Source organism: Phaseolus vulgaris, chromosome 3 (genome assembly GCF_000499845.2).
Source record: "Phaseolus vulgaris cultivar G19833 chromosome 3, P. vulgaris v2.0, whole genome shotgun sequence".
Taxonomy (NCBI): Eukaryota; Viridiplantae; Streptophyta; class Magnoliopsida; order Fabales; family Fabaceae; genus Phaseolus; species Phaseolus vulgaris.
This window is the reverse complement of record NC_023757.2, coordinates 22,916,353-22,941,853: the sequence shown is the minus strand read 5'-3', so window position 1 is coordinate 22,941,853 and position 25,501 is coordinate 22,916,353. Positions and strand designations below refer to the sequence as shown.

Below are 25,501 nucleotides of genomic sequence, written 5' to 3'. Positions count from 1 at the left end.
TTCACCCACAAGCTTAAAAAATTTGTACTTAGTCCTTTACCACATTCTCAAGTGGTGAAAGACCAAATACAAATGAAACATAAGAGGGATGAGGAAAAAAAAAAAAGAGCGCTACAAAAAGAGAAAATCCTTAGGGATAGGAAGGCGTGGGAGAAGAGTGTTCCTTTCCACAAGGTTGCTCAACAAGAAAAGCCTTTTGAAAACGTTTTGGAAAATTTGCTTCTTGTTGAACAACCAAGCCTTGTCTTTTGTAAAGGAACACTTACATGCACTGCCACAAGTAGTGAACTCATGAATCTACCTCCTCCAATAGAAAAACTTTTAAGTGAATTTGAAGATATATTCTCTAATGAGGGACCCATTGGACTCCCTCCCATTAGAGGTATAGAACATCAAATTGACTTCATTCCGGGCGCAAGCCTACCAAATAGGCCCGCTTATAGAACAAACCCCGAGGAAACCAAGGAGATAGAATCACAAGTTCAAGACTTGTTGGAGAAGGGTTGGGTTCAAAAGAGCCTAAGCCCTTGTGTTGTACCTGTCTTGTTGGTGCCCAAAAAGGATGGAAAATGGCGCATGTGTTGTGATTGTCGAGCAATCAATAACATCACCATCAAGTATAGGCATCCAATCCCAAGGCTTGATGATATGCTTGATGAATTACATGGGTCAACCATATTCTCCGAAATTGACCTTAAAAGTGGATATCACCAAATTCGAATCAAAGAGGGTGATGAGTGGAAAACCGCTTTTAAGACCAAATTTGGATTATATGAGTAGTTGGTCATGCCCTTTGGGCTCACTAATGCCCCTAGTACATTCATGAGGCTCATGAATCACACCTTGAGAGATTGCATAGGTAAATATGTAGTAGTTTATTTTGATGATATCCTAGTGTATAGTAAAACCCTAGAAGACCATCTAAGTCACCTTAGGGACGTTCTTCTAGTGCTTAGGAAAAATAGTCTTTTTGCCAATAGGGATAAGTGTACCTTTTGTGTAGATAGTGTAGTTTTCTTAGGTTTCATTGTCAACAAAAAGGGGGTGCATGTAGACCCCGAGAAAATCAAAGCCATCCGATAGTGGCCCACTCCACAAAATGTAAGTGATGTAAGGAGTTTTCATGGGTTAGCTAGCTTCTATAGAAGGTTTGTGCCTAATTTTTCAAGTCTAGCTTCTCCTTTGAATGAACTTGTTAAAAAAGATGTTGCATTTTTTGGAATGAAAAGCATGAGCAAGCCTTCCAAAGGCTAAAAGCTCAACTCACCAATGCACCAATTCTATCTCTTCCAAATTTTTCCAAAACTTTTGAGATAGAATGTGATGCATCGGGGGTAAGCATAGGTGCGGTATTGTTGCAAGGTGGACATCCCATTGCATATTTTAGTGAAAAACTCCATGGTGCCACCCTCAACTATCCCACCTATGACAAAGAGCTTTATCCTCTTGTGCGAGCCCTAAAGACTTGGGAACACTACCTTGTGTCCAAAGAATTTGTCATCCATAGTGATCACGAGTCTTTAAAATATTTAAATGGCCGACACAAGCTCAACAAGAGACATGCTAAATGGATGGAATTTCTTGAACAATTTCCTTATGTAATCAAATACAAGAAAGGAAGCACCAATATAGTGGTCGATGCTCTTTCGAGGCGGCATACACTCTTTTCAAAATTGGGTGCCCAAATTCTTGGATTTGATCACATAAGAGAACTTTACCAAGAAGATCAAGAACTTTCATCCATCTATGCCCAATGTCAACATAGAGTGCAAGGAGGTTACTATGTGTCCGAGGGATATCTTTTTAAAGAGGGAAAACTTTGCATTCCCCAAGGCACACATAGGAAACTCCTTGTCAAGGAATCACATGAGGGGGGACTCATGGGCCATTTTCCTTTTGGATGTGTCTCCCTGACTGGATACAAACGACATATGAAAGTACCTGTTTACGTTTTTTCGAAACTTTTAAGCGTAATATTAACTCGGAATAAAATTGCGGATAATAGACCAAAATTTCGCAAATCTGGAAAGCGGAGTGCCTTGGAGTGCAAGAAGTTTCTGGAACATTTTCCAAAAAGAATTTCTTGTTGAAATTTTATGGAAGAATCCCAACAGAATTTAGGACGAAACGCAACAAGTTTAAGCTCAAAGGGACGAGTATTAAGTTATAAAATGGTCAAATAGTTTCACTCGGAAACGAATCTTCCTTTCAGTCGTGGCAGTGATGAATAAAAATTCATTGCAAATCTCGTCGAACAAATTTTAGGCTCAAATCTCAGCCACATCTCAATACACACAATAAGAAATGTCTGGAAAAAATTTCAAATCTAAACACCCATGGAATAAGGCGTAATAAGTCGCAGACCGAGAGCAAACAAAACTGAAAAACTTGTTTTTTTGTAAACAAAACGTCCTGGCTTTTATTCCTTGTATCTTTTTCTATGTTTTCCTTTTGGATTTGTCTCCCTGTCTGGATACAAATGACAAATGAAAGTAGTTGTGTACGTGTTTTCGGAACTTTTCAGCGTAATATGAACTCAGAATAAAATTGCGGAAACTAGACCAAAATTTCGCAAATCTAGAAAGCGGAGCGCCTTGGTGTGCAAGAAGTTTCTAGAACATTTTCCAAAAATAATTTCTTGTTGAAAATTTATGGTAGAATCCCAACAAAGATTCGGACGAAACGCAACAAGTTTCACCTCAAAAGGATGAGTATTAAGTTAGAAAATGATCAAATAGTTTCACACGGAAATGAATCTTCCTTTCAGTCGTGGCAATGATGAATAAGAAATTCATTGCAAATCTCGTTGAACAAATTTGTGGCTCAAATCTCAGCCACATCTCAATACACACAATAAGGAATGTCAGGTAAAAATTTCAAATCTAAACACCCAAGGAGTAAGGCGTAATAAGTCGCAGACCGAGAGCAAACAAAACTGGAAAACTTGTTTTTCCGGAAACAAAACATTATGCATTTTCTTCTTTGTATCTGATCCTGCCGACAACTCGAGCGTGGAGGAATCGCTTCGTAGCTCTCTCCCTACCCCGTCTACGCGACTGTGTTATCTGCAAAATCACCCTCAGAACCTTCTCTAGGATCTCCAAACGCGACCTGCAAAACACACAGACGGCGCCTCTAGCGGCCGTTTGCACTCCGACGATCAAGTTAGATCACAGAACCACCAATAAGAAAAACTGTGTAGTAATGTGTGTAAAAACCTCCCCCTGAATCTCACTCTGATTCTCTTTTATGCCTCCTTCTGTATCTGCGCCTAACAGAATTCTGTTATGCCTCTCTAGCATGTGTCAGAACCCTGTTGCGCTTTTCTGTGGCAACGTACCTCCAGAATCAGTAAAACGTGAGTGTCTGCGCGTGTCTACGCTTGTCTGTACCTTTAACGGCACGGAGTGCACCTGCGTCTGGACCGCGCCCCTCTCAGATGATGACACGTGGAGGCATGCAACTAACCACACACGTGTCACTACTTGAAGGGCTCTAGCGCTTCTCTCTGTGTGTCTAAGTTATTCCCTTGCGGAGTAACTTAGCGCATTCCTATTATCTGGGTAAATCACATACTCTCAGGAGAACGCCAGGTGTGGCTGGTCTAGGCACACTCACCAAGCATTGCTCTTTGCGCAAATGATTTCCCCTTCACGATGTCATGCACGTAATGGGTTGAGGGAGTCGCCAATCACTGATCGGTTTGCTAGCTCCCTCAGGCCACTCTCATGCACGATTCTCTGAGATATGTTCATGCGAGGTCCGTGCGTAACGCTCTCGCTGGGAACCTCAGTCCCAACTTAACTGCGTGTAACATGAGCCCCCGATGACCATGCACTCGATGACTGATCGGTGCTCTATTGCTTCTCGCGTTCTGCCCCAGGTGTTCATTTGGGAACTGATCTGTCGGTGACCGCTTGGTTACTGACCACCGATCACCGTTCTGGGTGATCTGTCCCCTGACTTCTCTGCCGACTGATCTGTCGGTGGCCACTTGGCTACTGACCACCGATCACCTCTTTGGATGACCTCCGATCACCGTTCTAGGTGATCTGCTCCCTGATCTCTCTGTCACCCGGTCCACGTGTCACCCTACGAGTGGCCCACGTGATTATCTTCTGCTGGCGTCATCAGCTACCAATGACCGACCGGATCACAAGCCCCTCAGTCTCGAGCTGTGAACTCGTTCTCAGCGAAGAGACTAAGTGGTCGCGCCCTCGGTCCACGTGGCAAGTGGGGCCACATCACGTGCTACCTCACGTGTTGCCCTTTAACGTTACGACTACCTCCCTTAATCTCGCGACACGTGGGCGCATCAACAGTCAGCGTGGAGTGTCGCTAGCGCTTCCCTTCTTTTCAAATAGGCGCGCGCCTTTACTGTTTCTTCATCTTCTTCAATCAACTCCCAAACTCTCTGCGAATCCCCTCTCTGCGCTTCCACCTTTCTTCCAGCTTTCTACCTTCAGAACTTTCGCGATCATTCAAAGGTATGGTTTTTCTTCTTTCTTGGTCCATTCAGGTTCTTTTCATCGATTGCATTCATCTTCTCTGTTTTTCCTCTTCTCGACCCACGCTAGGGTTTTCGCATTCTTCACTCCGCTCTCTGCTTCTCCCTCTTCCTCTTCCCACCTGGACCTTTCTTCCTCCTTCCCCTCCTCTGTTTTTCACCGAACTATTCATCATTCCCTCTCCTTCCATTCATTCTGACTTTTCACTTTTCCTCCACTGCAGCTATCTATCAATGGGTCGCTTGAAACAAACCGCTCGAATCATCGCCTCGTCTTCTGGTGCACAGCCTTCCGCAAGTGCTCCAGCTCCACCACCACCCGTTGCAACCTCCTACCACGACAACGCCAGGGTCTATGACTGGGCTCCCCTGGCGTTGCTCGCCGAAACCTCTACCTTATTGCCGCAGGGGCACCTAAAATCCCTCATGAGCACCGACCCGGATGAGCCCTCTTGCGCCATCGACAGGGAAAATGACTTCAACATCCGCGTTTGCATTCCTCCTCGAGGGATGCCCATCTGCGCGGACGATAGGGCCACCAATGGGGTGCCCTTCACCTTCGTCTACTCCGCCATCTTCAAAAGGTTGAAGTTGCGCCTGCCCTTCACCTTTTTCGAGAAGGAGGTGATGATGGAGCTGAACGTCGCGCCTTGCCAACTCCATCCAAATGCCTGGGCTTTCATCCGGGCATTTGAGATTCTCTACAATTACTTCAGGCATAACGCCTCCGTGGATGTGTTCCTCTACTTCTTCGAGGCGAAGAACCCTGGGGACAGGTCCTGGGTTAGTCTGAATGGGGTTGCTGGACGGGTGCTCTTGGGCCTGTATCAGCAATCCTTCAAAGATTGGAAAGGCAGGTTCTACATGATATCTGCCACCCCACAAAGTCCAACATTGCTCGAGGGATACCCCCTCTACTGGGTTCCTGGGGTTGAGTTCAAGAAACCCCGGGATCTCGAAGCCATGGCCCCCTACGAGCGCGAGCTATGTGGGCTGTTCCTGGGGGCCAAGTACAACTCTGCTCTTCTCATCAAACATGAGTTTGATGTGTTGGCTTTGAAAAAATACATAGGTAGGCTCTTCTTCTTTCACCTCCTAGGATACTTGCACATCCTCATTCATGCTTGCATACATTTTCACTCACTTGCATAACTATGCCATCTAACTCTTCTTTTTCCCTTCGATGTAGATACGATGTCAGGGAAGGAAAGGAGGAAAGCTTTGCTGGAGCTTGCCAGACTCCAGGGGGCCAAAGGGACTGGCTCCTCTTCTTCCACCACTGATCCTATCGCAGCTCCTCCTCTCTCGGTCACGCCAGCTGAAGGCCCCGAGCCAGGAAGGAAAAGAAGGAAGCAGGTGAAGGCCTTTCCTTCATCTGCTGCTGCTGCTCCTGCTCCTTCAACCGAAGAGGAGAGCTCTGGCTCTCCTCTCGTTCACCGCAAGAGGAAGCTTCCAGCTGTTGGGGGGGCCTCATCTCTTCAGCCTGGGGAGATTGAGGTAGTGGAGGTAGAGGAAGGTTCACCCTCGCCCCCCTCTATTCAACCTGCCCCAGTGCCAACGTGCTTTCCCTCTCCCCAACAACTGCCATCCACAATTCCCCGATTGCCATCTCCTCCCCCAGCAGGCCAACCACTTGGTCAATCCACTCCACCTGCTGGGGGCGATTCTGCTCGCTCGGGGGATCTCCCGGGACCTCTCGTTTCGCCACCACCACTGCCAACCTCCGCTGCTACCGCTGAAGGTGGGGGGGCCAGCTCTCGACCAAGCGGCTCTGGAGCAACCAATGAGAACTTCAGCCGAGTCATTGCTCTGGTTCGACAGCTCATTCGCAGCCGGGAGCTCATCGAGTGGAACGGGGAGGAGGTGGACATGCACCTGGCGAAGAAGATAGTGCTTTCCCTGGAGTTTTCCACACAGCACCGCAAGCAGCTAATCATGGAGAAAAAGATCAATGAGCTTGAGCATGACAAGGAGTCACTGCAAAGTGACTTTGAGGCTGCCCAAGGATCCGTAGAGCTGATGAGGGGTATGGTGGAGAAAACCAGGGGAGAGTACCTAGCGCAGGTCCAAGAGACCATCAAGACTGAGATCTTGATGGGGCAAGCCATCAATGTCTTGGACTGCGAGGTGGTGGAGTTGCGGGGCAAGGTGACCCACCTGGAGGCCGAGACTTCCTCCCTACGCAAACTGAACTCACAACTGGCGGGGGATCTCGAGTCTGCCAGGGAAACGGCCACTACTGGGGAGAAGAAGCTTGAGGAGGCGGTGAGCAAGCTGTCTGAGGCAAAGGGCCAATTGGAAGAAGCTGCTTCTTCCATTGCTTCCCTTACCACCGAGAAGAATGCTGCAGAGGCCTCCAAGCAAAAGCTCGAAATGGAGAACGCTGACCTTATGGGCGTGGGCGCTGAAGCACTTGCTGATGGGTTCGAGCTGGCACTCGAGCAGATCAAATGCGTTCTTCCGGATCTGGACCTCTCGCAGTTCAGCATCTATCACGAAGTGGTAGATGGAAAACTCATCCCTCCTCCTTGAGCTCTTTCTCTTTTTTGTAATTTTACACTTCTGCACAATTTGTTGCACTTGGAACTTGTATAAACTTTGTTGCGTAATATATACTAGTTTCAGCCGCATATCTTTCTCTTCGCATTTTCTTAAGCTTTGTCTTTCTCTTTGCACACGACTAACTGTTAGCTAACTTAGGTTTAGCGCGATCTTGTACTCTTTAATCTTGGCCTCTACTTGATCACGACTAGCTACTCCCTTAGCTTTGTATTGGACGACTGACTAGGCGTAGTCTGTCTGCCTCAGCTTGAGCAACTATCAACTCTTCGGCGATGACGTTCAATAAAACTTGTGAACTTAAGGCAACAAATCTTAACATAAAATCACTTACTAGGAAGCAGGTTCTGACTCAAACTAGTATTAAAATACAGTTTACCTGATCTGCCAAGTGAAATCCCCCCTACTTCTGTCATCGCCCGGAACTCTTCGGATCTGGTACTCGCCGCACAACCCCTTCACTGTCTCAACTTTCACGCCATAGGGTTCTGGCGATGTTACCTTTCTTCTTTTCATGACCTGATCATTGTTCCCTCATCTGGGGGTAGAGGCGCCTTTCGGATCCTCCTCTACCTCCCTGAGTTTCGGACCAATGATCTGGTCTTACTTGGTCAATATTGATGTTTCACTTAAAGGGGAAAGGCATTTTCTTTCCCTTCCCACCACTTAAGGTCACAAACACCCCTGACTTTTCAGCTCATCTTGCCTGAACTCACTCGGTGAGAAGGACTTTATCTTGCCTGAACTCACTCTAAGGTGAGAAGGACTTTATCTGGTGCCTCAACTTGCCCAGGGTGTACATCTCCACCCCCCCTGGATGCACTGAGGACTTTTAATCTTGCCTCTATCTGCTGGTGCAGAGAGGTCCTTTAATCTGTTCTCGCCTGCACTCGCACAAAGTCAAGGAGGACTTTATCTGGTGCCTCCACTTTGCCCAGGGGTTACATCTCCTTTTCCCTGGACGTACTGAGGACTTTTAATCTGTTCTCGCCTGCACTCGCACAAAGTCGAGGAGGACTTTTATCTCTTTCTCGCCTCAAGACGTGCGAGGGCGTTGAGGTCTTTAATCATTGTTGGTGCCTCCGATCGCCGAAAGAGGATGAGGACTTTAAAACTTTAACTGTGCCGCCGATCGCCGAAAAGGGATGGGGACTTTAAAACTTTTAACTGATGCCGCCGATCGCCGAAAAACGATGGGGACTTTAAAACTTTAACTGATGCCGCCGATCGCCGAAAAACGATGGGGACTTCAAAACTTTTAACTGAGAGCATGCAATACGATTTTACTGTTGCCCTAGATCACATACGAGTAATAAGGCCTTTTTCCTAAAACTCTCGAAGCCATAAGCATGCAAACATAGAAGCTTTAAACTTTGAAAAACTCTTCTTTATTGGGTGGCCTCATTAAAAACCCTCCTTAGGGAAAAAAGAGTGCCCCCTTGAAATTGTTTTAACAGAAACTATTCGAATCTCTTCATATTCGTCTTTACTTACAAGGCTTTAACTGTAATACGACTTGAGATGTGTTGCGTTCCAAGTGCGAGGAATCGCCCCTTCTTCTAACGTCTCCAAACGGTAGGCGCCATTCCCGAGCGCCTCGGTTATTCTGAACGGTCCCGTCCACTTGGGCGATAACTTGTCTGCATCTCATACTGATGGGCCTTCCTCATCACCAGATCGCCGCTTCTAAACTGCCTTGACGTTACCTTAGAGTTGTGCCTTCGCTCAACTCTTCTCTTTACCGCTTCGGCTTTCACTCTCGCCTCCTCCCTGACCTCATCCAGCAAATCCAGATTCATTCTTCTTTCTTCGTTCGAGTCTTCCGCCACGAAGTTCTGGAATCTCGGCGAGCTTTCCTGGATTTCGACTGGAATCATCGCATCACATCCATAAACCAAACTAAAGGGGGTCTCGTGGGTTCCTGACTGCTCAGTGGTATGTGTACCGCCCCGGTAGTCGGAAGTGATGACGTGGCGTCAAGCTACAGTATAGGCGTGTTGACAAGGCGCCAAGTTGGCAGAAAGGAAGGAAGTCGGGGGGCTCGTGAAGTCGCCAGTTATTAAGTTGGCGTGTTCCGATCTCCAGCATACCAGAATCGGCGATCACCGGGTTAAAGATGAAGTCGCCGGATGTAGACTCAGGCGACCTTGAGATTGGAGATCGCCAGAGAAAGCACATCACCAGAGATGAAGGTGGTGCAGATTATGAAGGCGGCCGGCGAGACCACAGGGAAGGTGTATGAAGGCACCCTAACTCGCCAGTTCTAGTAGAGATTGCACTCCCAAGTTAGCTATGTACTGGGCAGTACCATGCATAGGTAACTTAGCCAAAAAAGAGAGTCAGAAGCAGCGCCCAAGTCAAGGAGGCTCCAGATGATGGCACGTGTACGGTTGGATGCGAGCCACGTGTCCAAGTCTGTAACTGCCAGGAGAGAGAAAGTAGCCAGGTATATAAGAGTTCTTAACGAACTTTCTAAGGTACGCACGTTCAGATTATACTCTTTACGCTTGCGAGTTATAGTGCTTACTGTGAGAGAGGATTTGCACGGTTCTTGTTCTCTTAGTATTTGGTGATTCGGTCACTGACTTGGGCGTTGGAGTGCGATCGGCCGCAGCGGCGCCGCTCTGTTTCTTTGCAGGTTCTTGAGGTGGATCTCGAAGAGGAACGGAGGTGTGAAGCGGTGCAAACATCGATCCTTTGACGAGGCAGTTTCCAGCATTCTGGTCAACAGGCAGGATCATCAGGCGCCCACCGTGGGGCCATGTAAAACTTGCTCCCATCCACAGCGTGAGTTCTTGCAGGTTTTCGAAGTTTTCTGCGTGGTTGTGTGCTGGTGCAACCATCGTTCGCTGTTTGCTTGAGTTTCGTTCGGTGAATTCGCGTTTTATACCGTTCGTTTGGGTTTTCGATCGGTGAAGTGGGGTTTTCCTGCTGTTTACGCGTAATTTGTTCGGTGGAGTTGAGTTCTTTCGCTCGTTTGGTTATCTGTGGGAAGAGCAGCGGTTTTCGGTGGAGTTGCAAGTTTCTTTGAAGGTTTGCGGTGTTCTTGAGTTTTCTCGCGGAGTTTCGCACATTTTTTCCGATTGATCGCTGACTCAATCGTAGCTAAAGTAAGTGTTGTTCGCCGCATTCTGTGATTCGCTTTCATGAGAAAAATGAGAAGCAATCGCTCAAGTCCAGTTGCGCCCGTCGCTGCTGAAGGCGCCGCTGCCATGACCATGGCGCAGATGGCGGAGATGATGCGTTCGTTGCAGGCAACTGTGGAAGCCTCACGTATAGAGCAGGCGAGAATGCATGAGGACCTGGTCGCCTCTCGTGCTAGGAATGAGGAGCTCAGCAAGGTGACTGAGGAGCTGCGTCAAGCTCTTCAGGAGCAGCAAGGGCGTTCTTCTGCTGAAGAGGTGGCGCCGTCATCGCCACCTCGCGTTTTCCCTATGCCTTTTATTCAGGCGATTACTGACACGCCTATTCCTACGAGCGTGGTCCCTGTCAAGGCTGTCTTTACCGGCGTGGAAGATCCAGAGGCCCATCTGACCACGTTCCATACGCAGATGATGCTGTCGGGAGGGTCAGACGCCGTGTATTGCAAGATGTTTGTAAGCACGCTCCAGGGAACGGCGTTGGAGTGGTTTGTGAGCCTACCTAACGGTCACATAACCAGTTTTCAGCAGTTCTCGAAGGTTTTCGTCGAGCAATACATCGTGAACAAGGCACCAACCAGGGTGTCTTATGATTTGTTTGATATAAGGCAGTACCAGGGAGAGTCCCTCAGAGACTACCTGAATCGCTTTGGAGCGCAGATGGTCAGATCGCCGGCCAAAGATGAAGAAATGCTGGTCTATGCATTCAAGAAGGGCGTGCTGCCAGGACCATTCTGCGAGGCCCTGATCAGGGCTCACCCTGCAACGTTTGCTGAGGTCAGGCGACTTGCGGTGGCTCACATCGCCGACGAAAGTGAGGTCGCTGAGAAGAGAGGGAGCGTGGCTCCCGCTAGGCCACGCGCCCAGACCAGGATCCAGCCGCAAAGGGTGCTGGAAACAGCGGCGGCGGCCAGGAAGGACCAGAGGACTCGCCATCCTTACGATAGGAGGAACAAGGGGAGGAGCCAGGGACGCCAGCAACCAGCACGCCGGGAATACAATCGCCCGCCTAAGCACAAGTTTGTTATGGGATTGGCGGACCTGATCGCCATTCCCAATATATCTGCCAGGTTGAAAGCGCCTGAGAAGGTGGGCGACAAGGTGCTGGGACCAAAGCCAGACGCCTGGTGTGAGTTTCACCAGGGCTTTGGCCACACTTTGGACTCGTGTTTGTCCTTAGGGTATCAGCTCGATGATCTGGTTAAGAGTGGGTTCCTAAATGACTATCTGCTGGACAGGAGGACGGGGGGAGCGACGAGTTCCCAGCCAGCAAGTGGAGAAGCCCAGCAACACGAAATGCCTATCCACGGGGAAATCCACACCATCGCAGGAGGCTTCTCAGGTGGTGGATGCACCGCATCGCAGAGGAAGAAGTACGCGCGGTCGGTGATGACAGTGGATATGTTTGAAGATCACTCGCCGGAGGTGGACATTACGTTCACCAAGCAGGATCTTCGGGACGTTGTGCCCCATGACAACGATCCCATAGTCATTTCGTTGATTACGGCGGGGAGGAAGGTCCACAGAGTCCTGGTGGACCAGGGAAGCTCGGCAGACATGATGTTCTGGCCGACTTTCACGCAGCTGGAATTGCCCCTTGACCAGCTAAGGCCCTATGGGGGGTGCCTATATGGGTTCGCTGGTGACCAGGTGGAGGTCAGGGGGTACATTGAGTTGAGAACCACGTTTACAGACGAGGCTGGTTCGAGGATGGAGAAAATCAAGTACCTCATTGTAAACGCCCTTTCAGCATACAACATCCTGTTGGGAAGGCCCACGCTTAACAGGATAGGCGCTATACCGTCGACTCGGCATATGAAGGTGAAGTTGCCATCTATGGAGGGGGTGGTGATTACGATCAAGTCTGATCAGAGGGGGTGGTGAGTTATGTAACAACCACCCCACCTCCCGGTGTGAAGCCCAGATCGACGGTAGCGGAAGAGACCGTCGGAAGGGACGTGGAGATGGTGGACGCTGAGCTGGTGGAGGGAAACGCTGGTCTGGAGGAGGAAGAGGCGCGGAATTGCCCTGAGGAAGCGAGAGAGCAGGGAATCGCCAGGGCGATGATCGCCCGAGAATCCAGGCCAAAACCTGTCGAGCAGTGGCTCGAGAAAGAGATCGGGGGAAAAATCTTCAAGCTGGGAAGATCTCTGGAGGTCGAGCTCCAGGACCAGATCGCCAAGGTGATTGAGCGGCATCTGGATGCGTTTGCATGATCCGCTTCGGACATGCCCGGAATTGATCCCGACTTCCTGTGCCATCATCTGGCGATGGACAGCTTGGTGAGACCAGTGCGACAAAGAAGAAGAAAGTTCAACGAAGAAAGGAGGCAGGCGATTAGAGATGAAACACAGAAGCTCCTTGCTGCAGGCCACATCAGGGAAGTCCAGTACCCTGAATGGCTGGCGAATGTCGTGCTGGTGAAGAAGAGTAACGGGAAATGGCGCATGTGCGTCGATTTCACTGACCTGAACAAAGCTTGCCCAAAGGATTCGTATCCTTTACCAAGCATAGACGCCCTGGTGGATAGTGCTGCAGGGTGTAAGCTGTTGAGCTTCCTGGATGCCTTCTCGGGGTACAATCAGATTAAGATGCATCCCATGGACGAAGAGAAAACGACCTTCATGACGGAGAGGTCATGCTATTGCTACAAGGTGATGCCGTTTGGGCTGAAGAACGCGGGGGCCACGTACCAGAGGCTGATGGATCGAGTACTGGCACCGATGCTGGGAAGGAACGTGCAAGCATACGTCGATGACATGGTCGTGACCTCGCCGGAAAAGAGCAAGCACGTTGCTGACTTGGAGGAATTGTTCACGACGATCGCCAAGTTCAGATTGAAGCTGAATCCAGAGAAATGTATTTTCGGCGTGGAGGCTGGGAAGTTTTTGGGTTTCCTCTTGACTGAAAGAGGCATAGAGGCCAACCCTGATAAGTGTGCCGCCATCTTGGCGATGAGGAGCCCAGCTACGGTGAAGGAGGTTCAACAGCTAACAGGTCGGATGGCAGCCCTGTCCCGCTTCGTGTCCGCTAGCGGGGAGAAGGGCCATCCCTATTTTCAGTGCCTGAGGCGCAACAATAAGTTTGTTTGGACGAATGAGTGCGAGGAAGCTTTCGTCAAGCTGAAGGAGTATCTGGCGAGCCCGCCGGTTCTGTGCAAACCGCTGGTGGGAACCCCTCTCAGGTTGTATTTTGCTGTAACTGAGAGGGCGGTGAGTGCGGTGCTCGCCCAGGATCAAGGTCAGGCTCAGAAGCCTATTTATTTTGTGAGCAAGGTGTTGCAGGGCCCCGAAGCGAGATATCAGGCCCTAGAGAAGGCTGCGCTGGCTGTGGTATTTTCGGCGAGGAGATTGCGCCACTACTTCCATAGCTTCACAATACTGGTGATGACTGACCTGCCCATCCAGAAGGTCTTGAAGAAGCCTGACGTTGCAGGAAGGATGGTGAAGTGGGCGGTAGAATTGTCAGAGTTTGATATCAAATATGAGCCCCGAGGCCCGATCAAGGGGCAAATCTTTGCAGATTTCGTGGTCGAGCTCTCGTTTGAGGCGACACGAATTGAGGGGGACGACTTCCGTTGGGTACTCTCGGTTGATGGATCGTCGAACCAGCAGGGTAGCGGTGCTGGGGTCATTTTAGAAGGGCCCAATGGCGTGCTGATCGAGCAATCTTTGAGATTTGCCTTCAAAGCCAGTAACAATCAAGCAGAGTATGAGGCGCTGATCGTCGGAATTTTGCTGGCCAAGGAGATGGGAGCTAGGGTGCTGATGGCTAAGAGTGACTCGCTGCTAGTCACAGGGCAAGTAACAGGCGAGTTCCAGGCTAAAGATCCACAAATGGCGGCCTATCTGGAATATGTGCAGGAGTTGAAGAGTTCTTTTGCCTCCTTTGAAGTAGTGCATGTGCCCAGAGAGCAAAATGCCCGAGATGACTTGCTAGCTAAGCTCGCCAGTTCAGGCAAAGGGGGTAGGCAAAGGACGGTGATTCAAGAAACTCTGAAGACGCCGAGAGCATTTGTGGCAGATCACCTGGTCCTTCAGATAAGCAAGTCGACGGAGAAAGCAGCGAGAAGCCATAAGTCCCTGACGCAAGAAACTCTAAGATCGCCGAGAATTAAAGCATGTCGGGGAGGGAAGGTGAACGTGGTGCAGGTCTGCGCTACCCATGAGCCAGACACTTGGATAACACAGTACAAGCGGTGCCTGGCGGATGGCCTACTCCCGCTGGATCCGACTGAGGCTAGGAAGGTAAAGAAGAATTCTAGCAAGTACACCCTGATTGATGGCAATCTGTACAGGTTTGGGTTCACTCACCCGCTCCTGGAATGTATACATGGCGAGAAGTGCACGAGAATCATGGCGGAGCTCCACGAAGGTATATGCGGAAGCCACGTCGGGGGTCGAGCTCTGGCCGCGAGGACTCTCCGTGCAGGATACAACTGGCCATCGATGAGAGAAGATTGCAAGAAGTATGCCCAATGTTGCAAACAATGCCAACAGCACGCCGATTGGCATAAGGCACCTCCCGAGGAGTTGAAGTCGATCTATAGCCCTTGGTCGTTTCATACCTGGGGAATCGATATCCTGGGACCTTTCCCGCTGGCGATCAGGCAGATGAAGTACTTGGTGGTGGCGATTGAATATTTCACCAAGTGGATCGAAGCAGAACCAGCGGCCCAGATCACCGCACACAAGATCGAAGGTTTCGTGTGGAAGAACATTGTGTGCCGGTTTGGAGTGCCTAAACGCCTGGTGTCGGATAATGGGACTCAGTTTGCAAGCCACCTGTTGAAGAAACTTTGCGAAGGGGTGGGAATTCAACAAGTGTTTGCATCCGTCGAGCACCCTCAGAGAAATGGCCAGGTGGAGTCAGCTAATCGGGTGTTGTTGAAAGGTTTGAAGAGAAGGCTAGAAAAAGCCAAGGGAAGCTGGGCTGAGGAGGTGCCCCGTATAGTCTGGGCATACCATACCACACAACAGTCAGGAACCCATGAGACCCCGTTCAACCTAGTCTATGGGTGTGATGCGATGATTCCCGTAGAGATTCAGGAGAGCTCGCCGAGATTCCTGAACTTTGTAGAGGAAGACTCGAATGAAGAGAGAAGGCTGAACCTGGACCTACTGGATGAGGTCAGGGAAGAGGCGAGACTGCAAGCTGAGGCGGTGAAGAGAAGGATTGAACGAAGGTACAACTCGAAGGTGATGCCAAGGCAATTTAGAGAAGGCGACCTGGTGATGAGAAAAGCCCACCAGTACGAGATGGAGAATAAGCTTTCGCCTAAGTGGACGGGACCGTTCAGAATAACCGAGGCGCTCGGGAACGGCGCCTACCGCTTGGAGACACTGGAAGGAGGGGCGATCCCTCGTACTTGGAACGCCACGCACTTGAAGTTGTATTACAGTTGAGAACTTTTGTAAGTAAAGACGAACACAAAAGTTATATTACAATGTTTCTGATAAAACAGTTTGAAGGGGGCACTCTTTTTTCCCTAAGGAGGGTTTTTAATGAGGCCACCCAATAAAAGAAGAGTTTACGAAGTATAAGGCGTTTTCAGATTGCATGCTTGCTGTTTTCCAAAAAAGTTTTGAAGAAAGACCTTGTTACTTATACGTGACTTAAGGCGAGTAAAGATATATTGCATGCTTTCTGAAAAGGTTTTAAGTCCTCATCATTTTTCGGCGATTGGAGGCATCAGTTAAAGTTTTAAGCCCTCATCGGTTTTCGGCGATTGGAGGCATCAGTTAAAGTTTTTTAAGTCCTCATCGTCTTTTGGCGATCGGAGGCACCAGTTAAAAGACCTCAACACCCGCGCGCGTTCCGAGGCAGGTAAAAGACCTCCTCGCCGTCGAGCGAGTGCAGGCGAGAAAGAGTAAAAGTCCTCAGTGTTCCTGGGGGCGAGAAGATGTAACCCCTGGGGCAATGTAGAGGCACCAGTAAAAGTCCTCAGTGTTTCTGGGGGCGAGAAGATGTAACCCCTGGGGCAATGTAGAGGCAAGTAAAAGTCCTCAGTGTTTCTGGGGGCGAGAAGATGTAACCCCTGGGGCAATGTAGAGGCAAGTAAAAGTCCTCAGTGTTTCTGGGAGCGAGAAGATGTAACCCCTGGGGCAATGTAGAGGCATGATTTAAAGACCTTCTCGCCTATGAGCGAGTTCAGGCGAGTTAAAGACCTTCTCGCCTATGCGCGAGTTCAGGCAAGATAAAATCCTTCTCGTCTCGAACGAGTTCAGGTATGGTGTTAAGGGTGGACGAAGTTTGGAAGGTGGCTAAGGCAGGCTCGAAGAGAGCGCCTAGCCACCCGGCCTATGGTTTTGAAGTTCAGGAAGGTAGAGGAGGATCCGAAAGGCGCCTCTACCCCCAGATCAAAGAACAATGGCCAAGGCGTGAAGCCAGAAAGAAGCTGATCGCCAAGAGTATCTGGCGACCAGGAAAAGTTCAAACGGTGGCGAGAAAGTTAAAGGACCCGTTTTGGTGGAGCAGATCGGGTGAAGCAGTGTTTAAACCAGTGGCTGAGTCAAAGTTTGTTGCTTAAGGAATGTTTTTACGATAAGGTTAATTGCCTTAAGTTTACGAATCGATAAAGTGATTGTTGCTCAAAAGTTGAAGTGGTTCGAAGCAGTTAAGTCAAAGATCGTGCCTACGGTTTTGCTAAGACATTTCTTTGAGATTAAACACGCAAGGAAAGTTGAAGCGATTGAAGAAGTTATAAGAGGAAAAACGTAGACTTTGTCATTAACAGTGAATAACGGTTCAAAACATATATACGAAAGGACATAAAGTCTATTACAAGTTATAATGCAAGGGAGAGTATGAAAGCGATGGATGAATTAAATTGATCAGTCTTCGGCGGGCACCACTTTTCCATCCACCACTTCATTATTCAGTGACACCATGCTGAGATCCAGGTCGGGGAACAAGCAGGCAAATTGTTCCCGTGCAGCTTCGAATCCAGCGGCCAGAATCTGAGCAGAGTTCAGCTTGAGTTCTTCAATCTGCTTCTGAAGTTCCTCAATCCGCTTCTTGAGATCTTCAGTTTGCTCTTTCAGCTCCTTGTTCTGTTGATCCAGCTCTTCAACCTGCTTCTTGAGTTGTTCATTCGTCTCTTGAGCCTGGAGAAGGTCTTCAGCAACCTTCTTGGATTCCGCTTGCACTTGGGCCAATTCAACAGCTACCTTTCCCTTCTCTTCGTTGGCCTCGGCAAGATCAGCTATGGCGTCGTCCCTTGCCTTTTCCACCTGCCCAAGGAGGGTCTCTCGGTCGGCTGACCTTTTCTCTAGTTTCTGCACCTTGACGGCGTCGGCCTTTATCAGCTATAGGGCACAATCTTGCTCTCCAGCTCAATCTTGAGCAAGTTGTTGCACCTTGTGGCGAAGGTCAGTGGCCTCCTTGTGCGCCAGCCTGAGCTCGGTGCTCATTGCGTCCTCCACTCGGGAGTGTTCAATTTCCGCGAGCGTCAGGTTGAAGGACAACTTCTCCACCTCGACCCTCATGGTGCTGTTTTCAGTTTTGAGGTTAAAGAGGTCGTCCTGGAGTTTCCTAGTGGAGCCCTCCACGGCTCTGGTTATGACGGCGGGGATGTCATCTGCTATCGTCTTCAGCTTAGCAGATAGAGGCTCCCACATCCTTGTAACCTTGAGAGGGAGGTTTGCTGCGTGTAGAGGCGCTGTGGGAGCCTGTTGTTGGTTCTCGTCGCCACCTTCCTTAGCAGGTTCTTCAGTAGGCGCCTGTTGGCGTGGTGACGGAATCGGGGATTCAGTGATCAGAATCGGAGAGGTATGAGCAACCTCATCCCCGATTGGAGCAACCTCTGCAGGTGAAGCATTTGAAGGGGGACCCCCTCCAGCTGATATGTATGGTGTGGAGGCGCTCGGGGGGTCCTCCATGAAATTTGGTTCTTGGGCCTCAACTGCAGGTGGCGCAGTGGCCAGCGGGATCGCTTGGACTGGTGAAGCAGGAGCTTGTGGGGGTGGCAATGATGGAGGAGGGGCAGGCGTGGACGGTGGCGTTGACGTAGGAAGAGGGGGTGGTGCAGGTGGTGAAGAAGGTGCCACCCTCTTCCTCTTTGTAACAAGGCCATCTTCGGTGACCTCGTCGTCCTCCTCTTCCTCTTCATGGATCACTTGAGGAGCTTTCCTCTTGGGCCTCTTGAGGACTAGTTTCTTGCGTTGGGCAGGTTCCTTAGGTGGCGATCGCCCGTGGACGATGGCTGTCTCCACCACCGAGTTGGGCACTGTTTGAGAACCCGTCGCCAACCCGTGGGTTCGGGCGAGCGCCCTCAGTTCAGCAAGCATACCTTTGCCCAACATGTTATCTGCATGAAACGAAAATGCATGGGTTAACTCAAGGAGAAAATAAGTACACGAGGCAGTATGCAGCAAAGCAGATGATCGGTGCAGGAAAAATAAAACCAAAGTCTTGCGCATAACGCACAAGACGCCCAGAAACAGTCAAATGAAAGCAGTATTAATACAACAGTTTAAATGTTCTAACCTATTCGAATTTCGAGTTGGTCCTCGTAGAATTCGAAGCAGATCATGGTGGTGGTAAGGAAAGTGATGATGGCATCCGCGACCCTTTTCCAGAAAAGGCAGAGATCTCGGTCCAACGCTCCCATGCTGTCAAGACTTCTGGGTCTCCTGAAGCAGCTCTTGGACTCTTTCTTCCCCTTGTCCACCCAGTACAAGGGGAAGCCGTCGAGTAGGGAGGCGTCCTTGTCGTTAGGGCGCACTTGGACGAATTTCCCTTTCCAATCTTTATAGGATTGCTGGAAGATAGCAAAGATGGACCTCCCAGCAATCGCGTTCAAGCTAACCCACAGGCGGTCTCCTGGGTGCTTGGCTTCGAAGAGAAATAGAAATACGTCCACGGATGCGGGCAGCCCTAGGTGGTCGCACATCACTTGGAAAGCTCGAACAAACGCCCAGCTGTTGGGGTGAAGCTGGGCGGCGGCAATGTTGAGCTCGGTAAGGAGTTCCCTCTCGAATCGGGTGAAGGGAAACTTCAGTTTCACCTTCTTGAATAACGTTGTGTAGACAAAGCAGAAGGGCCCGTCAGCACTCACCTTGTCATCGGCACAAACGGGCAGATCGGGGGTGCAAGGCAGCACTATCATTTTCTCATCGTGCTCCTTATGAAACGTTTGGTTGGGCTCATCCCCCTTTGTCAACCGCAAAACTGCTCCAGCAGTGTTCACAGAGGATGTCTCCCTCAGAAGGGTCGAGTTGGCCCAGGGATACAGGGTTTTGAAGTCTGGCAGGGGAACGGGGGCTCCTCCGGCGATGGGTGGAGTCGCCTGGGCCAGGTTAGGGCGGGAAGACGCAGGCCTCTCAGCCTGGGAAGATGAAGCGCCACGAACTCGTGGTGGGTCATGTGCTTGTGTAGGGGGGTTTCGTGATGAAGGAGGAGGATTCGGGGTGATCTTTGTGCGAGTCATTGTTGCAGCTGCAAAGGAAGAAGAAAAGGAAAAATGATCAGGGGTTACAGAGGCTGACTCGATCATGGAAGGAAGGTGAAAAACGAACGAACGTAGGTTCGTTGCGATGATTGACGAAGCCCTAAGTTACGTAGAAGGAGAAATGGAAAAAGCAACCCACAACGTATGCACCAGGCAGTTACAGGATGATGCAAATCGGTTAAAATGCAAGGAAAACCAGCAGAAGAAGGAAAGTAGGTACCTTTCGATGATCAGGAAGACGATGAAGGTTGATGATGGTTCAGGATGTTGAAGAGCGCTGAGAGAGAGTTTTTGCAGGAGAAGGTGAGAGCGTTTGAGAACACGAAGAAGAGTGATGGAACAGTAGAGTGAAAATGGGTTTAAGAGTTTTTTCGAAAATGGGTTTGGGAAGCGCAAACGGTAACTGAAGGTAACCGTTGATGAAGCCACGTGTCGAGTGATGGACGAGGGGTTTGGTGGAGCGTCAGAGCAGCAGAAAGTACAACCGCTTGGAATTCTGCGTCAGTGCCACCTAGACCGGTGTTGACGTGACTCTTTCAGTCTTTTCGCTGGACAAGTCTTCGCTTAAGACTGGGGGGCTTGTGTACCGCCCCGGTAGTCGGAAGTGATGACGTGGCGTCAAGCTACAGTATAGGCGTGTTGACAAGGCGCCAAGTTGGCAGAAAGGAAGGAAGTCGAGGGGCTCGTGAAGTCGCCAGTTATTAAGTTGGCGTGTTCCGATCTCCAGCATACCAGAACCGGCGATCACCGGGTTAAAGATGAAGTCGCCGGATGTAGACTCAGGCGACCTTGAGATTGGAGATCGCCAGAGAAAGCACATCGCCAGAGATGAAGGTGGTGCAGATTATGAAGGCGGCCGGCGAGACCACCGGGAAGGTGTATGAAGGCACCCTAACTCGCCAGTTCTAGTAGAGATTGCACTCCCAAGTTAGCTATGTACTGGGCAGTACCATGCATAGGTAACTTAGCCAAAAAAGAGTGTCAGAAGCAGCGCCCAAGTCAAGGAGGCTCCAGATGATGGCACGTGTACGGTTGGATGCGAGCCACGTGTCCAAGTCTGTAACTGCCAGGAGAGAGAAAGTAGCCAGGTATATAAGAGTTTTTAACGAACTTTCTAAGGTACGCACGTTCAGATTATACTCTTTACGCTTGCGAGTTATAGTGCTTACTGTGAGAGAGGATTTGCACGGTTCTTGTTCTCTTAGTATTTGGTGATTCGGTCACTGACTTGGGCGTTGGAGTGCGATCGGCCGCAGCGGCGCCGCTCTATTTCTTTGCAGGTTCTTGAGGTGGATCTCGAAGAGGAACGGAGGTGTGAAGCGGTGCACACGTCGATCCTTTGACGAGGCAGTTTCCAGCATTCTGGTCAACAGGCAGGATCAGTATGGTATGCCCAAACTATGCGGGGTACCTTTTCAGCCCACGATCCCTTAGCTTTCTCTAATCTTCTCTTTAAACCTTTCAGCAACACCCGATTGGCAGACTCCACTTGGCCATTCGTCTGTGGGTGCTCGACAGATGCAAACACTTGTTGTATCCCCACCTCTTCGCACAGCTTTTTCAAGAGGTGACTTGCAAACTGAGTCCCATTGTCTGACACCAGGCGTTTAGGCACACCAAACCGGCACACTATGTTCTTCCATACAAAGCTCTCGATCTTGTGTGCGGTGATCTGGGCCACTGGCTCCGCTTCGATCCACTTGGTGAAGTATTCAATCGCGACCACCAAGTACTTCATCTTCCTGATCGCCAATGGGAAGGGTCCCAGAATGTCAATTCACCAAGTATGGAACGGCCAGGGGCTGTAAATCGACTTCAGCTCTTCTGGGGGTGCCTTGTGCCAATCGCGTGCTGCTGGCATTGCTTGCAACGCTGGGCGTATCTCTTGCAATCTTCTCTCATTGTGGGCCAGTAATAGCCTGCACGAATAGTCCTTGTCGCCAGCAATCGACCTCCAATGTGGCTCCCGCAAATTCCCTCATGGAGCTCAGCTATAATCCTCGTGCACTTTTCTCCGTGTATGCATTCAAGAAGGGGGTGCGTGAATCCAAACCTGTACAGCTCGCCGTCAATAAGGGTAAACTTGCTAGAGCTCTTCTTTATTTTTCTGGCCTCAGCTGGGTCCACTGGAAGCACACCATTCGCTAAATAACGCTGGTAAGGCGTTATCCACGTGTCTGGCTCGTGGACAGCGCAAATCTGCATCGATCTTGCCCCTTCTTCTGCTGGGCGCGCTCTGACCCTCGGCGCCCTCAGAGTTTCCTGCGTTAGGGACCTATGACTTCTCGCCGGTCTTCCCATTGATCTACAAACATGGAGAACTTGGTGGTCTGCCACGAATGCTCGAGGCGCTTTCAAAGTTTCTTGAATGACAGTCCTCTGCCTACCCCCCTTGCCCGAACTGGCGAGCTTGGCTAGCAAGTCAGCTCGGGCATTCTGTTCTCTTGGCACGTGCACCACTTCAAACGAAGCGAAAGATCTTCTTAGCTCCTGCACGTACTCCAAGTAGGCTGCCATCTGCGGGTCCTTGGCTTGGAACTCGCCAGTTACTTGTCCCGTGACCAATAGCGAGTCGCTCTTGGCCATCAGCACTCTCGCCCCCATTTCCTTAGCCAGCAAGATTCCAGCGATCAAAGCCTCATATTCTGCTTGGTTGTTGCTTGCTTTGAAAGCGAACCTCAATGACTGCTCTATCAACACTCCGTTGGGCCCTTCCAAGATGACCCCAGCCCCGCTGCCCAGCTGGTTGGACGACCCATCAACAGAGAGTACCCAACGAAAGTCACCCTCGGCGTTTTGTGCCACTTCGGAGGACAACTCGACCACGAAATCGGCGAAGACTTGCCCTTTGATCGATCCCCGGGGTTCATACTTGATGTCGAACTCCGAAAGCTCAACCGCCCACTTCACCATCCTTCCAGCCACATCGGCCTTCTTCAAAACCTTCTGGATCGGCAGATCAGTCATCACCAGTACGGTGAAGCTCTGGAAGTAATGGCGCAATCTCCTCGTCGAGAATACAACCGCTAATGCTGCCTTTTCTAGGGCCTGGTACCTTACCTCCGGGCCTTGCAGCACCTTGCTAACGAAATATATAGGCCTTTGGGTCTGGTCCTGATCCTGCACTAGCACTGCGCTGATCGCCCTCTCAGTTATGGCAAAGTACAGCCTGAGGGGTGTTATGTCTTGGGGCTTGCACAGAACTGGAGGGCTCGCCAAATATTCCTTGAGCTTTACGAAGGCCTCCTCACACTCCTTTGTCCAAACAAATCTGTTGTTTCTCTTCAAACATTGGAATCGGGATAGGGCGGCCATCCGCCCCGTGAGTTGCTGCACCTCCTTCACATTGGCGGGGCTCCTCATTGCCAAAATGGCGGCGCACTTCTCGGGGTTAGCCTCAATTCCCCTCTCTGACAGAAGAAACCCCAGAAATTTCCCTGCTTCTACCCCAAAAACGCACTTTTCAGGATTCAGTTTTAGCTTGTACCTGGCTATTGTGGTGAACAACTCTTCCAAGTATGCGACGTGCTTGTCTTTCTCCAGGGACGTCACGACCATGTCGTCGACGTATGCCTGCACATTCCTTCCGAGCATGGGCGCGAGCACCTTGTCCATCAGCCTTTGGTACGTGGCCCCTGCATTCTTCAACCCGAAGGGCATCACCCTGTAGCAATAACATGACCTTTCCGTCATGAAGGCGGTCTTCTCTTCGTCCATGGGGTGCATTTTGATTTGGTTGTACCCCGAGAAGGCATCCAGGAAACTGAGCAGCTTGCACCCTGATGCACTGTCTACTAGGGCGTCAATGCTTGGCAAAGGGTAAGAGTCCTTCGGGCAGGCCTTGTTCAAGTCTGTAAAGTCAACGCACATCCGCCATTTTTCGCTGCTCTTCTTGACCAGGACGACGTTAGCGAGCCATTCTGGATATTGGATTTCCCTGATGTGGCTCGCTGCAAGTAGTTTCCGTGTCTCTTCTTTGATGGCCTTTCTCTTCTCTTCATTGAATTTTCTTCTTCCTTGGCGGATGGGCCTGACTTGGGGGTCCATTGCCAAACGATGGCACAAGAAATCGGGGTCGATCCCCGACATATCTGAAGCAGCCCACGCAAACGCATCCAAGTGTCTACTAATTACTTCGGCGATCTGGTATTGCGTGTTGCTACCCAGGGTTCTTCCCAACTTAAACACCTTACCACTGATCTCCTTCTCGAGCCATTCCTCTACCGGTTGAGGTTTCCTCTCGCTGGCGATCAGCGCCCTCGCGATACCGGTTTCTCTGGTGGTCTCCGAGCAGTTTCTCTCCGACCTCGCCTCTACATTCCCCATCGGCACATCGTCCTCGGTGACCACCTCTAACGCCGCATCCGAAGTTTGTCGGTGTTCGCGCTCCGGCTCCACGCCAGGGGGAGGCATTGTGGTTACGTGGCACACAGACCTCTTGTTCTTAAGGCTGTTTTCATAACACTTCTTTGCCTCCTTCTGGTCGGAGCAAATAGTGATGATCATACCCTCCATAGACGGCAGCTTGACCTTCATGTGCCTTGTCGAAGGCACAACTCCTGTTCTGTTGAGCGTTGGCCTCCCCAGCAGTATGTTGTATGATGATGGGGCGTTTACAACAAGGTACCTGACTTTCTCCGTTCATGAGGCCAAACCGTCAGTGAAGGTCGTCCTCAGCTCGATATATCCCCTCACCTCCACTTGGTCGCCGGCAAAACCGTACAAGCAGCCCCCATATGGTCTTAGCTGATCAGGGGACAGCTGCAACTTCTCAAAGGTTGGCCAAAACATCACGTCTGCTGAGCTTCCTTGGTCGACCAACATCCGGTGGACGATCCTTCCTGCCGTGACAAGCGAGATCACAATAAGGTCGTTCTCGTGAGGCACCACGTCCCTGCGGTCCTCCTTGGTGAACGTGATGTCCACGTCGGGCGAGTGATCTTCAAAGACTTCTACTGACATTATCGACCTCGCATACCTCTTTCGTTGCGACGTTGTGCACCCCCCGCCGGAGAATCCGCCAGCTATGGTGTGGATCTCGCCGTGGATAGGCACCTCGTGCTGTTGCCCTCCGCTGCTCGCCGGTTGAGACCCTGATGCTTGGTCCGCTTGCTTCTCTAGCAAGTAATCCTTCAGGAAACCATATTTGACCAGCTCGGCGAGTTGGTGCCCCAGAGCCAAACACGAATTGATAGAGTGGCCAAAACTCTTGTGGAACTCGCACCATGCGTCTGGTTTTGCCCCCAAGATCTTCTCCGCCGTTTTCTCAGGCACTTTGAGCCTGGCAGCTATGTTTCGGATGGCGATCAAATCAGCCAAACCCATCACAAACTCATACCTGGGGGGGGGGCGATTACTCTCCCTGGGGCGCCCTGGTCCCTTGCTTTTATTTTTCTTAGGGTCGTAAGGGTGACGCGCCCTTTGATCCCTCTTTCCCGCCGCCGCCTCCATTACCCTCTGAGGCTGTACCCTTGCTTGGGTGCGCGGTTTAGCCGGGGCCACATTCCCTCTCTTCTCGGTGACCTCGCTCTCGGCGGCGACATGAGCCACAGCACGTCGCCGGATTTCGGCGAACGTGACGGGATGGCTCCTGATGAGCGACTCACTAAAAGGCCCAGGCAACACGCCCTTTTTGAAGGCGTGCACGAACATCTCTTCGTCCTTTCCTGGAAAACAGACTATCCGAGCTCCGAATCTGTTCAGGAAATCCTTCAAGGACTCCCCTTGGTACTGCCTTATATCAAACAAGTCGTAAGACACCAAAGGTGGCGCCTTGTTCACTATGTACTGCTCAACAAACATCTTGGAAAACTGTTGGAACGTGGTAATGTGGCCAGTGGGTAT

The 25,501-nt window shown here is 50.4% G+C and overlaps 2 protein-coding genes across 2 annotated transcripts; one reads left to right on the top strand and one right to left on the bottom strand.

The window, feature by feature from the left end:
- The first annotated feature begins 5,701 nt into the window (after nucleotides 1–5,701).
- Nucleotides 5,702–7,039, top strand: LOC137839369 (uncharacterized). Its single transcript, XM_068648488.1, has one exon. The coding sequence runs from the start codon at nucleotides 5,702–5,704 to the stop codon at nucleotides 7,037–7,039; it is 1,338 nt and encodes a 445-aa protein (XP_068504589.1).
- Nucleotides 7,040–17,039: 10,000 nt separating this feature from the next.
- LOC137839368 (uncharacterized) lies at nucleotides 17,040–18,086 on the bottom strand. The gene is made up of 3 exons (XM_068648487.1): nucleotides 17,682–18,086; nucleotides 17,200–17,513; nucleotides 17,040–17,097 (listed from the first exon to the last, which is right to left on the bottom strand). The coding sequence occupies exons 1-3, from the start codon at nucleotides 18,084–18,086 to the stop codon at nucleotides 17,040–17,042; spliced, it is 777 nt and encodes a 258-aa protein (XP_068504588.1).
- Between the last annotated feature and the right edge of the window lie 7,415 nt (nucleotides 18,087–25,501).